Below are 15,901 nucleotides of genomic sequence, written 5' to 3'. Positions count from 1 at the left end.
ATTTTGACTTTTGAGTCTTCTTCCCCAGTGTACGTTCAATAGCTTGACGAGCGTTCGCGTTTGCGTTATGTTATGTCTATTTTTGTATTGGATTTTGAACAGCGCGCCAAGCGGGACGTTTTGTAAACTCAAAATTCCATACTAAATGACACTTAACGCAAACGCCTACGTGTTGTCACGCTATCGAATGAAATTTACACTAGAGATACCTACCTACAGACCTACAGGGGTGCACAGAATACCTGCCTTAAATTGTTACATTATGCGCTTTTAAAACTCGCTAGAGTTAAAAAGCGCTTTTATTTTATGGCTAACGCGTTAACTTGCCGGCAAAATTGCTACTTGCCGTGTCAAGTTTTGCAATTCATGACTAGTTTTGCATATCTTTCAGTGGTCGACCGCATGAAGTTTTATATGGAGGCCAATTCGACCTTACGTCTTGATGTCAAAATTGAAAATTATGTAATTTTGTTATCGTATTATTATGATGAATGTCTCCCAGATATTTTGGTCTGTACCTATACATACATGGTAGACTAAACATCAGTCACGGCTTTGTATCACCCCTAACTTTGGGGGTGGTTCACCTCTAGAGGCTGAGCTTAAAAAATGGCTGCATGGGCAGTTAAAGAAACTTTGATTTTAGACCAAGAAAAGTCTGCAGCGATGTTGATAGCATACGCAGTGCAAGTGTTATTTTAAACATCAATTTCCTATGAAATTATAACTCTCGTTTCAAATGCGAAGGTTCGTTAGCACTGCATTAATTCAAGTGGTCTGCGTCCATAAAGGATAATGGTAGCCTTGCCATTGGGACAACCATTAGGGTAACCATTATAAATATGGTACGTATTTCTTTAGCTGCTAAATGAAATGAATAGATAATAAACCTATTAGTTCGTTTTTTTTAGCATTAGAAAGAACTTGAAAGAAGGAAAGCGATCTTGACATGTCTTTTAATTGAAAAACGCTTTTAATAAATCAGTAACTATTACTTATGAAAGCAGAAGAATATAAATGATCGTATTTAGATTCATAATTGTTACATAATTGCCGTATACTTATTTTTAACACACACACTACACACACACACTAACACTAACACACTATGTATCTTAATTAGTTCATATTTCAACAAAACTTTATTTTAAGTTAAATTTAGTTAGTTTGTAGTTAGTTTTTCGATGTAAGTGTATGGACCAAGGTCTGAAATAAATGTTTTTTTTTTAATGTGTGTTTTCAATTAAAAGACACATCAAGATTGTTTACCTTATTTCTAATGCTAAAAAAAAAAGAACTATACATAGGAGACGCCCTTGCACATCCTGACAGAGTGCCCTTGCGTAAAATGCGTACTCGTGACTTAATCCTGAGCGGACACATATTGCGCCCGGAGGAGTTAAAGTCTCTCGAGATAGGTTGCAGGTTTGGATCGAGAGTTGTAGTACTTGTAGTAGGTGGCGATCACAATAGGTCAGCGATGGTCGCAGTGATATGACTTTGGAGCCTTATATAGCCCCTAACATGAAGAAGAAAAATATAGGTACATCCTTAAAATAAAGGCCTTTAAAACCAGTAGACAAGGTGGCCTTGCCAAATGACGTTTGTAATGTTTTAACATAAAATGTTCACGTGGATTTTTGGTTCGTATCTTCATCCCGATACGTTTTTACTTTTCAATTGGCGTTTTTCTAGAAATTATTGCTATAACCGCGGAAATCGAAGTTCGTAATAATTTAAATTTAAATTTCGAGCAACTATCTGTCACTCTAATTACGCCGTTATTGGCGTAAAAGAGAAAGATGCCCCGAAATTTGTGTTCGAGGTAATATGCCCTCAGAGGTTGCTGGCATACAAGCATACATGTGATAGATTTAAGTTCCCAGAGGGCCTACCGCGAACACCGAAGTTCTCAAATTGCGGGTATCTTTCTCTTTTACTCCAATTAAGACGTAATTAGAGTTATAAAGAAAGATGTCCGCAATTTGCGAACTTTAGTTTTAGCGGTAAGCCCTCAGTTTCTTGACAGAGCTTAGTGGGGTCACTCTCTGAGAATAATGTCGGCGGTTGCGTCTAATTGCCACGATTCTTTGTATGGCTCCTGGCAATTAGACCGCAGAGTTCTTTTTTTCAGAATGACCAGTGAGGAACAGTCCAAAGAAACATGCATAAGATCCTTTAATATAAGTACAGGATGATTCGGAACGGTATACTTTCCTGATATATTTATTAGTATTGTAATTGTGTTAATGCAGTTGATTTGTAATAATTCGAAGCTAAGCTTAAAAAAAAGGAGAATAAAATTACAACATATTGTTATTCTATTCATCTGAATCGTGTCTGCATTTCACAGCTATTCATTTAAATATTTATTTTAGTCATGACATTTAAGACATAACTGTTTTATAATAAGCTTCCGTAAAGCTGTTGCAACATTTATTTACATTTGATAAATAAATAATAAATAAATAAATATTATAGGACATTCTTACACAGATTGACTAAGTCCCACAGTAAGCTCAAGAAGGCTTGTGTTGTGGGTACTCAGACAACGATATATATAATATACAAATACTTAAATACATAGAAAACACCCATGACTCAGGAACAAATATCTGTATCATCATACAAATAAATACCCTTACTGGGATTTGAACCCAGGACCATCGGCTTCGCAGGCAGGGTCACTACCCACTAGGCCAGACCGGTCGTCAAAATTTGATGGAATATAATTTACAGATTTGACACACTTATCACGTTGTGAACGTGAATGATAAGATAATTATACTCTGTCAAGCTATTTCCGTCAGTAGAAAAGAGTGGCAAATTTATAAAATGTAGGCGCGAAGAGTTATAGTCCCATAGAAAATTTGAATTTCGCACCTTTTTCTACTGACAAACTTGTTTGACCGTCTATATTACCTACCGTATGACTTCTGAATAGTTCTAATTAACATTTGCATATTAAAACCGACAAACAAATGGGAAGTAGGAATACATTATTAAAATTTAAAATAATAAACATACCATTTTGTATTTTCCGGTCTGGCAAAAAAACTAGAATCCACACACAGCACTTCACAAAGCACAATCGATATTTTCACAACACTGTCTTCGAATCGAATGAGCACTTCCACAGCTTCTTGCTTCTTGATCTGCAAAAAAAATAGCGATTTAGTGAAAGTGAATGGCTGTTAGGTGTTGGGTGCTAGTCTGTTGCAATGGCGACGGCTATACTGTCAAAATTATATTAGAAAAAATATTGAAACAAGCTTAATTTTTATTTATTATTTTGGTCGGTCTAGAGAGCCATTTCCGTCAGTAGAAAAAAGCGGCAAATTAAAAAAAAAGTAGGCGCTAAGGGTTATCGTCCAAATTATGAATTTCGCGCCCTTTTTGTTTGACAGACTTATATTTATTACAAAATCGTGTTTCGTCCTAAATTGCTTAAAACTGATTGTGAGAACGAACAGGTTTAAAAAAAAAGTTTGTGGATTACATCTGTGGGAAGGGTGACGGTGAATCCACATGTCTTCTGATTGTTCATACGGGTTAATCAAATTGACCAATTTGTCCAGAAAAAAAATTGGCATCCGTCTTATAGTTAAAACTGTATTTAAATTTAAAGTGAATAAATAAACTAAAAAAAAGTTACTCCACATGTTCACTCGTAGAGCCAATTCCCTAAATTTTATTTTTGCGTTTTATTAAATTGATTAGACAATTTCATCAGATTGGGTGAATAATTGCCCAGTCTGGATTGGCCTTTATGACACAGAAGAGCGCCAACTATAATTAGCTTTTACTTTTTGGCGCAAAACGACAGTCATTTTGCTTGGTTTGTTGCGTGTTTAAAAAAGGCTTTTCTATTGTTTATGAATAATTACTTTTTTTCTATAGATGCTTTGTGGCCAGTTGAAAAATGCAAAATTGCGTAAGTTTATGTTTGTGACATAAATATACTGCGTCAAGCAGATCTTGTCAGTAGAAAAAGGCGGCAAATTTGAAAAATGTAGGCGCGAAGGGTTATCGTCCCATAGAAAATTTGAATTTCGCGCCTTTTTCTACTGACAAGATTTGCTTGACCGTCTATATAACAATAATATATATATATGTATATAATATATACGTAACACGACTAACACGTGACGATTTCTATTTTAAAGTAGTGTTATAAATATAGTGTTTATGCGTCGGCTGGTTCTTACGTTGGCTCAAATTGATGCCTTTCTTAAGTCTAGACTTGCCTAATTGCATAAAATAATCATATACGGTGGAAAACAATTAAAATGCATACTGTTATAGCTTATTTATGCACGTAATTTATTTAAATGAGCACTGAAATTTCAAAACCAAGCATTAATTAAAACAACAAGCGACTGCCTATACTAATTCTGTTAAACATTAAGACATAAGCTATTATCAATAGTACGATGCAAGTGTGAAAAGTAGGAAATTCGCAACGAGTGGCGATAAATTAAACTTAGGCCCGGAGTGCTAATTACCGCACCAAATGGCTCATCTACTTACAAATTATTATTTTTAAATTCTTGACTCGATATTTATAAAAAATCTTTGTTTCGATTATTCGATTGACATAATCAATGTAATTTATGACCCTACACAAGAATATCCCAAACAATGAATATATGAATAGGATATATTGAAAATAACTACCTAAATAGCGTTATTTTCTAAATCTTTGGATTATTTAAAATTATTCTATGCAGCTAAAATGCGGCTAGTCTTCCTTAAATTCGTAGTTTCGAAACCTTTCTACGTTTTCCACTTTAAGAACAAAGCCTTGTCCGTTTGAGCTACGACCATTATAAATTCATTTTTCTATTTGAGATTTCGAGTCTGTATTTGCGTGGAAAAATTCTCTAACATGAAATGTGCAACAGAGGTTTCTACTATCTCAAACTCACATGCGAGATTGTATTTCACAAATTTTTTTTTTTTTTTTTACAAGCTTTTATTTAATCATTTATTATTCATTTTATACAATCATAATATTACACATCATTAATATAATTATTGTAAAAAACCCTAAAAATAATTCAAATAATTCAAATAAAACTTAACCTACACAAAGCTTAAAATAACCCACCCTGCATCGTACCTGGCTCAAAGGTCCCCATAATGCCTGCAGCGTTCCCCCGCTGAACTGCTATGGAGACCTGTTGAACCAAGTACGACCCAGAGCGAGGATCACCACCTCTCTCCCGCAAACGCCGGCCTATTTCCCCAAAAAGTCGGCGAGCTTCGACTCCCCACGGCCCCGCTGTCTCCAGTGCTACCGGCACAAAATCGTAAGCGGATGCCAGTGCGGAGTATTTAACGTGCTTTTGCTTGGCAGCAGTCTCCGCCGCCGAACCAGCACAACGCATGGTCTGCCCTAAATGGGATGCAGCAAACGTGCTCACGCAAGTTGCATCCCACAAGAGGCAGCGTCCTCTCCGCCACGGAACCAACGTAAGGCCGTCCGGCCTCTTCCCATCCGTGCGACTGAGACCCGGCGGCTCCAACACACAGGGAACGTTTGCCGAAACCATGGCCCTCCGCACAATCTCATTTATAGAGTGGTGTCTCGGAAAACGGCCAGCGCATCGTCGGCAACTCAAGCCATGATGCCCGTTCTCCGCCACCCATGCTCCGCAGCCACAGCGGTGAGGCTCACACACCTTTGCCCCCAATCTGAGTGCCACAGCTATTCTCAGCGAGTCATTGTCTAGCATGGTACCCAGTTGAGGTGAGGGCAATGCATGGAGCCACGCCCCTGATTCTGGCTCCGCGATGGCCTTGAGACGCGCCAGATCTGCTCCCGAGGCACCAGACACCAATGAGCTGTATACATGTTTGCTCCGCACGTCGTCCCATTCCCGCTGCACGGCAGGGTTGTGAGGCCGCAAATCGCCCGGGACTGTGACCGACCATCTTGCCAGCGCTTCAGCAACGAATGGGACCGGGGAAATGCCACCATTCAAAGAAAAAATGCGAGTGACAAGACCCTCAGCTCCAAACGAAGACGCAAGAAACGCCGCTAGTCCCACATCCTCCACGCGACGAATCCCCAAACCACCGTACCGAACAGGGAGTGCCGCTTGAACCCACTGTGCTTCACTGAGCTCCACGTTCAGAACTAGCTCCAAGGTCAACTTCAGCTGTCCATCTAACTCCCTCGCGTCGTCGACAAAAAGCCACGATGGCGACGTCCGTAAAATATAAGTCATCCGCGGAGTGGCAAAACAATTTCGCAACAATGTTAAAGCGACATGGGACGACAGATTCCCCAAGTGACCCCGCACTGCTACAAGAGCCTCTTTTTTAGTCTGCAGAGCCGCACTGACCCCATCAGGAAATATTGGCGCCCCCAGCAGAGAAAGAGAAGCTTTATTGACCTTCTTAATACCTGGTAGCAACTCTTCCAGAGATCTTGACGAGGCATCCGGTACGAGACCACAAGCGTAGAGCTCACATTTTGTTGGGTTTACTTCCAACCCAATCTCCCTCAAAGCTGGTATAAGCTTCTTTAGGTCCTCGATTACCGCTTCAGGCGATCCACCAATGGTACCATCGTCAAGGTACCACACATTAAGAGGCGAGTTTAATGCGACAATGGCCTTTTGTATCGCCAAGCAAAAAATCAAAGGACCCAAAGGATCGCCCTGTTGAGCCCCAACTTGCGACAAGATTAAGCTGTCCTTGAGATACAAGTTGCTAGCACCCGAGTAGCATTGATACGCAAAAGGGTAGAGAAACGGCGCCAAATCTAAAACCTCCTTCAGAATAACGTCCCTGTCAACACAATTGAACGCGTTTTTTAAATCAATCTTGACAAGGACACTATTAGAGTTATCGTTACTTAAAACAAACGATCTAGTCGCATGTATAGCCGCCTCACACCCCCTCGCTGTACCAAAACCAACCTGCTGTGGCTGCAACTGCTCAGACATTCTATCTCGAACAGCACGACAGCCCAACTTCGCAGTCAGACGCCTAATTACGCTACCCACAGCAATCGGTCGTATGCCGCCATCCTTTTTTGAGAGTGCACATAACGAGGCGCCGTACAGGTAGGGCCTCACCTCCAAATTTAGCATACCCTTTAACAGAAATTTCACAAAATTGAATCAGAATATACTATAGGTACATATTATATTACACTATTGTCCGAGTTTCGTATACTCTTGTAAGATATATCAGTTCAATGTTTTAGACGTAATACAAAAAGCTTTTGAAGAACACATTATTAAATCTACAGACTTGACTTAAAACTTAGTTCGGAGGTAATTGAATATGAATAATTAATTTATCCCACAAAGTTAGAAAGGTAAAGTAAAAAGTCTCTAAACTAAAAAGTTCCAACTTTTACGTAGACTTTGCGTTTGTAGGCATGACGTATCTATCTATTTATCTAATCTAATACCTTTAAACCAGCAATTCTTGTTTATTTATATATTTCGGGGATCTCGGAAACAGCTCTAACGATTTCGATGAAATTTGCTGTATGGGGGTTTTCAGGGGCGATAAAGCGATCTAGCTAGGTCTTATCTCTGGGAAAAGTGCATGTGTGAGATTTTATTATATAACGCGCGTCAGAAAGTGACATGCAGCTACCAGTATATCAGTCATGTGCGAGAAGTTACTAGCAGTTGTAGCTGTATGGCCGTAACGTAAGCCGTACCTAACCTCGTAAGTCCCATTGTGCATTACAATGTACATCTCCGTTTCAATCAAATAAGAACCTTTCATTGACCAAATAAAGTAGCATTTTTATTATTTCGTTGCCAAATGAAATATGTCAAGAATGAAATTAGAAATAGGAATACTTTGGGCTTAGGCAGACGGCATTGATTTAATTATTGCGTCACCATTATTCCGTGAACAAAGTTTTATACGTAACACTAAAAACGGTCTCGAAATACCTACCTACTACTTAATGCCAAATAAATAAAAAAACTTCAATTCTTTCTTGAAATTCTTGTCCAAGAACTTTTGTATAATACATACCTATACTTATTCGGAGTCGATTTTATTACCGTATTAATTACTGTGATGAAATTATTTGGTAATGTTTTTGGCAAACAAGTGTTACGCTACGTCTTACGTAGGCGAACAACGCGCGAACGCGGCGCGGCGCGGCGCGGCGAAATCAATCCTTTGATGCCCATAGAAGTGTCCTACGTAAGCGATCTCGTTGCGAACGCGGTGCGGCGCGATTTGCACGCGAATGTCAGGCGGCGCGGCGCGGCGCGGCGCGGCGGCGGCCGCTTTCGCCGCGCCGCGCCGCGCCGCGTTCGCGCGTTGTTCGCCTACGTAAGACGTAGCGTTAAGCTTAAAACAGACAGATATGACATTGGTCTCGGATCAATTATCAACAAAGTAATTTAAGCTGTTTCTTTTAATGTGTCTTGTTCCTTCAAAAGTTAGTCCCCGAGTTATAGTTACATAGGTACAAGTAGGTATATCGTTTTTCAACATATTGCCGTAATTTTCAAATTTGCCGCCTTATTTAGTGATGAAAATTCAACATTCGAATCACTGGTCCCCCAAATTGACCATAATTTGAATCCGTCCTCTGTATTGAAATTCCATAGCTTTTTTCCTATTTTAAATCCGCTTGAAAATACGTAAAGATAATTATTGTGTTTACCAACTGTGTACGAGCAGGTTGGTTATGTTTATCCACACACAGGTTAATGGCACAACGGCTATTAGGAACTAAATATTTAACAACTTTCAACATTTACATACATAATTATATTTATTCTTACTTTTCTTGGTTAGGTAGTATCGTAGCTTGAAGTTATAAATTATGATATATTATAATCTTTGACATTGGTATTAGACTGGTCCGGGGCCGGGCCGGAGCTTCCGGCGCTTCATGTTCTATGGAAAGCACCATGTGATCACCGATCAGCCGTCATAGAAAAATACATGGCCCGGGCAAGGCCTGGTCTAGCGTGGGTTATCCTTACACATTACATTGATGTCGGTCGCTTCAGCATAATATAGTCTAGATTTATACTTAAGTTTCGCTTTTTTTGAAAAAATAAAATACCTACCTACTTAAATATGTTTTTTGTTGTATGGCAAATTTTGAAAAAAGGAAAACTTATAAACCTGGTTTTTCATCGTGTCAACACGAGTAACACACAAAAAAATCATAGAGAACGGAAAATATTTTGAAGTGGAAAAGCGATTTCTCTTTTTGTGTGGACGGTCGCGCGGTATACTTCCCTCTTAAGTAGCTAACACACTATCGCACCGCACCAAGGTCATTGTGGGACGCACCCATAAGTAAAAGGGAGAAAGCGATATCTCTTTCTCCCTCTTACTTATGGGTGCATCCCACAATGACCTTGGTGCGGTGCGGTAGTGTGTTACGGCTCTTAAGAGTCTTAAGTCATGTCTCACACTAGAAGATTTACAATCGATAATCAACAACCTTTATTACCTGTCAGCCTCGATTTGGCAACCCCAATTGCCCACGAAAACCTCTGAGGTCAGAATTGCGCGTTAAATTTATAACGTAGTCCTTCCTTGACCGTGTTTCATATTGGCATGCTTTCGACATGCAAGGAAAATTCATGGGATTTAAAGTTTAATCAAGACGACACATGCAGGCGCGTGTTTGCTGCTGTTAATGATCTCATAAAAGTTGAATTGATAAATGTTTACGATTTATAGTTACATCGAAATACGTACAGGATAGGGTCGGACCAAGTTAATTTTATAACACTTTAAACTCTCGCGTTTTGTACACATATTCAATTACACAAACGGGTCTACCGCGATATAATTTCATTGTTTTTACCTTTAATTCCGACGTTTCAGCTGAGTTGCACCAGCTCACTCAGTTGAGTTGGGACGTCAGTCTTTCCGTGACCACAGCTGGTGCAACTCAGCTGAAACGTCGGAATTAAAGGTAAAATAAAAACAATGAAATTATATCGCGTTAGACCCGTTTGTGTAATTGAATACAAGTTAATTTTGCACAGATTTTGCGATGCCGAAGAGGAATTGTCACCGTGGTTATATGGCGAGTCGTTAATATTTAAGTGGCGGTATTTTGAAATAAAATTGTTTTATTTTTACTAAGTTTTTATTTAAATTATAATAATTATTAAAGAAAAAGAAAAGGAAGAGGGGAGATAATAGGCTAAAGAAAAAAAATATTGGGTGTATGTTATTGATATTGTGTCGTGGTGATCTTTTCGTGAATGCATTTTATTTTGACATGTAAAATCTAATGTACCTGTTTCAATAAGAAATAAATTAATCTAATCTTATCTATTTAAAGAGAATTTAAAATCACTTCGGTCCTTTTATGTGATGAACTGTTAAGAGATAAGAAAAGGATTGATTACCTAGTTTATAAAATAAATGAAAACTTAATACTTAAAGTTACAAACAACGGGCTCAATGTTAGAATTCTCACCCTGCTTTAATCGAAAGCAAGTTTCTCAATTTAAAGTGATGTGAAGTTTCACAATCTTTCAGTAAAATCTTACAGAAAGAATCTGCTGAAACGGATACCTTCAAGCCCCATCTTCCTTGACCGGATAGGAAAATCCCGAGAAATAATGTTTTCATTCGGAAGGATTCCCGTTGAACTTGGCCGTTCAGAAAAATATCTTATTTAAGAGGAAATATCTGTGCTTTTAAAAAATAGTTATTTTATGAAAAATTTTGTTGTTACACTTATGTGGTTTCGACATAAAAGCGCATAAAGGTTTTCAAAGTAAGTATTCATTCTTGTTTGTTGATGTTCACTGCATAGCAGATGTGATCTGAGGGTTCTGAGACATCTGTACTTTACTGCCCTAGGTATATGTATAATTTATACATTTTTTACAATTACAACAGTACATATGGTGCTACTTTACCGCACTAGTGCGCTAATTAACACATTACGTGACTTGTCGAAAATTTTAAGGGCCATATACGGGATGGCTAAGAATAGTTGCATTCCCGTTGCCAGGCAGGTTTTGGGATTATACTGAGCAACTTTTACTATTCGACCAACTACGAAAACGCGAAAAAAAATTGGCCTTTTCATTCATTTTGGCTGGTCCATTTTCTATGGGAGGGTAAATATTTTTCCGCGATTTCGGGATTGATTCCATACTAAAAGTTGCTCAGTATAAGCCCAAAACCTCCCTGGCAGCGGGAATGCAATTATTTTTTTGCCACCGTGTGTACTGTAAAACGTTTTAGGTATACGATTTTTGCACTTGTAACGTAAATATCGTAATGTACTATTAAACTATATGTAGTTTCACTTTCACAAGGATCGCTTTACAGTTGTTACACTACGTAGTTAGTATTGTAAATTAGTCTTACACCATTATAAGCGTCAGATAATTTGTGATCATAAATCTTAATAACGAACCTCAACAATTCTAAGAGCATTGCATTCAGTGCGTGGAGTATTCTGAAATACCTCTTTGGATTAGTCAACACTAAGTTATGGTATTCTATTATGTTTTCTTTACAGCTTATGAGTCTTATGATTACCTATATATGATTATCTTTAATGTAATGTTTACCGACGTATTCGCTGTTGCATTTATATGTAAATAGATAGATAGATCTTATTGGTATTAATCATGCACTGTCAGTTACATTTTCTTCGTTACACTCGTGCACTCTTGACAGTGTGATCGTGGCCATTATGTAGACTTTTGAGCGACTTGTTTAACGACACGTCGCCATTCCACTCGTAGAGCTGCTTTCCGTGAGCATTCGCTCACACATTCATTGGGTTCAGTTACATACTTAACAATAATTAATTACAAAACCATAATGAATTTAAACATACATGTCAATATTTATTTAAATGCACATAACTATAAATAATAATGTCAACAATTCTATAATTCAACTTCATTAATAAAATGTTGCTATTCATAACCTCTAATCGACCTATCTTAAAAATCGGTCTTACAAAACGGCAGATTATCACGAATCGAGGTTTTGTGAATCCTCGCAAAAACTTCGTCTTCATTTCCAACAAAGGCAACTGTCTCAAATTGTATAACCGCGAAAGTATTTGTGCTGAAAATAAACCAAGATGCTTTATATCTGTAACTCTTGAGAGAAATCGGTCACCGAGCGATCTTAATCGAGATTTTGTAGTAATTTAATGAGACTTGTGACCGAAATTGCCTGCGTAAATATTGTGTAAGTATGCAAATTTAGCACATAAAGTTTAAAGTTGCAGAAAAGCAGTAAATCGCAGACAGATTTTAAGATAACGTTCATAAAGCATATCCTCTTCTTGTACATACGTATTAAGTACTTAATAAAAAGCTGATGCGTAAATAGTTATGTAGAAAACTTTGGAGCATAGAGCCTAAGAAAACTACGTAAAATGATTCTACTTTGCTCCAGAACAATATTCGAGAATATGTTTTTAATATTCAGATGAATTGATACAAAGAACATTTTAAAACAGTTAAAACAAAGGTCTCACCCTCTGGGATACGGCAACGAAAATCCCCGCCAGACCGGCAATATATTATCCAGCTTCTCCTGATGATGCCTCATCGTAGAGAGACTTGTCGAGTTTTGTACTTTTGGTGCTGGTAGTTTGTTACCTACATATATTTTCGCGGTGGGAACTAGTGTGTCGAAACTTTTATTAATCAATTGTGTAAATGTGTCTTGGGTACTGTTCCAACCAGCGAGCGGTTTGTTTTTGGAGAAGGGATAACCTTAGGGAAGGGATAATAAGTGTCAATCATGCGGCCCGTTCTTCGCAGTCAAAATTGTACTGATAGCTTATAACCCATCGCAAATCCAGACTTACAAAATTTCACGTTTGATATTAGCAGGATTCATTATTAAGGTCGGTCACCTTCCCGCTCATCGCGTAACAAGACGTAGCCTTACCTCATCTCACCTCACAACATACCTAACGCTTTCGATTACGTAGTCGCGGCCACCTAAAAATCCACATTTGGCCACACATTTCTACAGGTCAACCACGCGCTTCCTTAATGTACCAGTGACTACCATTTTAGACACCAGAGTTGAAGTCACAAGTTCACTAGACATGGACCATACTTCATTAAAATTAAATACATCTTTTTATATATAATTTTGTTATGATATAAGTAGGTAGCAAACGAGCAGACGGATCGCCTGATGGTTAGCAATTACCGTTGTACGACTCCTGCAACACCAGACTAGCATCTCCCGAGCGTTTGTGTCTAGTCAACTCTATGGTTGCTGCTCGACGCAGCGTTGGCGCAACTGCGTTTTCAAAAGACGCTAGTGTGAGTTGCCCTAAGATGGGAGTATACTCTTAATGGTTTGATTGTCTTATCGGTCCGGTGATACGTTCATTTCACAGCTTAGCAGTGCGAGGTCGGAAATCTCTGGCGAAACGCACAAAACAGTTGAGGATCAAGGAGGTCAAGTTAAAATAGACTAGGTCATAGTCGAGACGAAATGTTTTGTGAATTTCTTTCGAAGACCAGTTTCTGTCAGAGATTTTATTTACATTTAAGAAGTTAACGCGTGATGTGTAGATTATGTCATAGTAAGCGATAGCGAGGATTTTCGCGGGTCAGTTTCCATACAAGGGTTTGTGCAACTTTAGAGCGTCTTTGCTAAATGATTTTTAGTGTTAAATTTTGTTTCATTTACTTGCGCAAAGTTGATAGGAAAGAGCGAGGCCACACTAGCGACTTGCAAGTGAGCTGAAAGCGAGGCGAGTGCGCAGTGAGCGCGCAACTATCTCGCAGCGAGCGCGCAACGATATCGCCGCGAGCACGCAACGACTTCGCTTCCATACCTACCAGTATGACAGTACGCAGCGCAATCGTTGCGCGCTCGTGGCGAACTCGTTGCGCGCTCGCCTCGCTTTCAACTCGCTCTAACAGAAATGAGTGGCCAACCAGACTCTGTCGTTTTCGTTGCACGTTGACTTCATTATGTTTGTTAAATTATTTCTGTTTAGTTTTCCTACTAATATACCTTAAAACTACTAAAATAGAAGAACTTTCTACTGGTGTTGTAGGCATGAAGCCTTTATAAGCGTTGCAGTAGCGTGAGTGTTGCTGGTTATTGAAATAACCCAAATTCACCTTAACTAAAGCAGTCAACAAAGGCCCAATTTTCACTTGCACTTGCTGGTTATTGAAATAACCCAAATTCACCTTAACTAAAGCAGTCAACAAAGGCCCAATTTTCACTTGCACTTGCTTGCACACACAAAACTAGCTTTTCTTTCAGGGCAAAAAACCTACACCAGAACACCTATACCAGGATAAAGGAATAATTATGTTTTATAGAATAAATTTAAATTTGAAATTTATATTTTAACCCTTAAAACGTTTCTATCACTTTTTTAGTACAGGTACTAAATGTGGCGCCAAGTTTAAACACTAAGTGCAGGCTAGAAAAGGAAGTACGTTAAAGAAAGTGCGAGAATTGTACTCTTTTTCCTAGTTTAAGAAAATATCAGACAAAATTCGGTTTATGCGCAGGCGGCAGTTGAAATTTGAAATTCGCTGAATTTGCGACGGTGTGTGTTCCTCAGGTCATAGAATATAAAGTTAATAGCCAAATTGTTTTCTTTGTGTTGATATTATTACTAGATGAGTTAAACATTGTTATTCTATATAAAGCTCATTAAATCATAGATTAATTCTAAGTCAAAAATTGCGAAATATATCTTGTCCCATTTTTGTGACATTGTAGATAGTACTGGTAACTGTTAAAAATATATTTTTAGTTGTCTATTCTCCACCAGCGACAAGTCAAAGATGACATTTACTGTCACTGATATGTATCCGGCCTCTTTTCAACATGGCTTCTGCCCTATAGCTGCCTAATTTGTGTCGTCCCTATTTTATTTTCTACCATTTACATTTTTATATATTTTTACAAGTTTTACATGAATTTTTAATTGTAGATGATATAAATAAAACAAAGGAATGTTCAGAAGACGTCAGTTTTATTTAATCACAAGATCTTCAACACGTGATACCACTGCGCCGAGTCTGCTTAACAGTAACAAGGTACCATTTAGCACGTCCTAAAAAACGGACAGTGCCGACTTGTGCGGAGACAAGATTGTGACAGAAAACGGACATTGCCATACTTAGGGTAAATGCTTTTTTTTCATTTATCGTCATTTTATAGGCTATTGTTGCATTGGGGTTATGTTATACATAAGTATATGTATACATTTATTTATATTTTAGTTTCAGGTGGTTCCACCATCTGACTCAGAAGAGTGAGATAGCAAAAAAAACGACGATGACGAAATTTTACTAGAGACAGATTGTACATCTGCCTTGCCCCAATCTGACTCTTTTTCAGCCAGGTCACTTTCTACGAGGATGTCAAATATGATGGACAAATATATGTTAATTTACGAACACGCGTGCTTTTATTCTTATTGTCATGCTATTAAAGTTTATTGCGCCTCATTGTGAATGGCACTATCTGTATTTATGTAATTTCGAAGTCTAACGTAGTCATTGTGGGAAAAAAGTTGTTCATAATATTCGACCTGATGACCTAAACACGACCTGTCCTCTAGTACTCCATCCACAAAACTTAATTCATCCCCATTAAACGCATAACTCGCTTCAGTATCCAAATTATTGGCACTTCTTGAAATGTCCTACGGTTAGAACCTATTTCAAGTCAATGATGAAGATGCTACAATTCCTGAGGCCTGTAAAATGTAATCTCTACAAATTTCAGGAGAGTAAATAGCTAATTTCTCTAGTCTAGAATAGAATCTAGTCTTTCATATGTCGGGCAGACGAAGCAAAGCATTTCTACTCGGGTACAAGAACATATTATATAGCTGATGTCAAGCACCGCCAACTAAAGTCTGCGGTCTGGGAGCATGACATGGATAAGACTCTGGTTC

At 38.3% G+C, this 15,901-nt stretch overlaps 2 protein-coding genes across 2 annotated transcripts in view; both read right to left on the bottom strand.

Annotated features, from left to right (window-relative positions):
• LOC134671479 (UDP-glucosyltransferase 2) overlaps positions 1–3,151 on the bottom strand; it is a 64,993-nt gene extending 61,842 nt beyond the window's left edge. The window contains exon 1 of the mRNA XM_063529345.1: positions 3,028–3,151. Within this exon, the coding sequence (XP_063385415.1) occupies positions 3,028–3,030 (3 nt within the window). The 5' untranslated portion in view covers positions 3,031–3,151. The remainder of the gene's footprint in view (positions 1–3,027) is intronic.
• A 1,945-nt stretch (positions 3,152–5,096) lies between these two features.
• LOC134671614 (uncharacterized) lies at positions 5,097–6,956 on the bottom strand. The gene has a single exon (XM_063529473.1). It carries the CDS (start codon positions 6,954–6,956, stop codon positions 5,097–5,099), a length of 1,860 nt encoding a protein of 619 aa, XP_063385543.1.
• Between the last annotated feature and the right edge of the window lie 8,945 nt (positions 6,957–15,901).

The sequence above is a fragment of the Cydia fagiglandana genome, chromosome 15, assembly GCF_963556715.1.
Source record: "Cydia fagiglandana chromosome 15, ilCydFagi1.1, whole genome shotgun sequence".
Lineage (NCBI taxonomy): Eukaryota > Metazoa > Arthropoda > Insecta > Lepidoptera > Tortricidae > Cydia > Cydia fagiglandana.
This window is presented reverse-complemented; position numbering and strand designations above follow the sequence as displayed.

Coding starts and splice junctions, on each gene's coding strand:
- LOC134671614 (XM_063529473.1), bottom strand. CDS start 6,956: ATGTCTGAGCAGTTGCAGCCACAGCAGGTTGGTTTTGGTACAGCGAGG.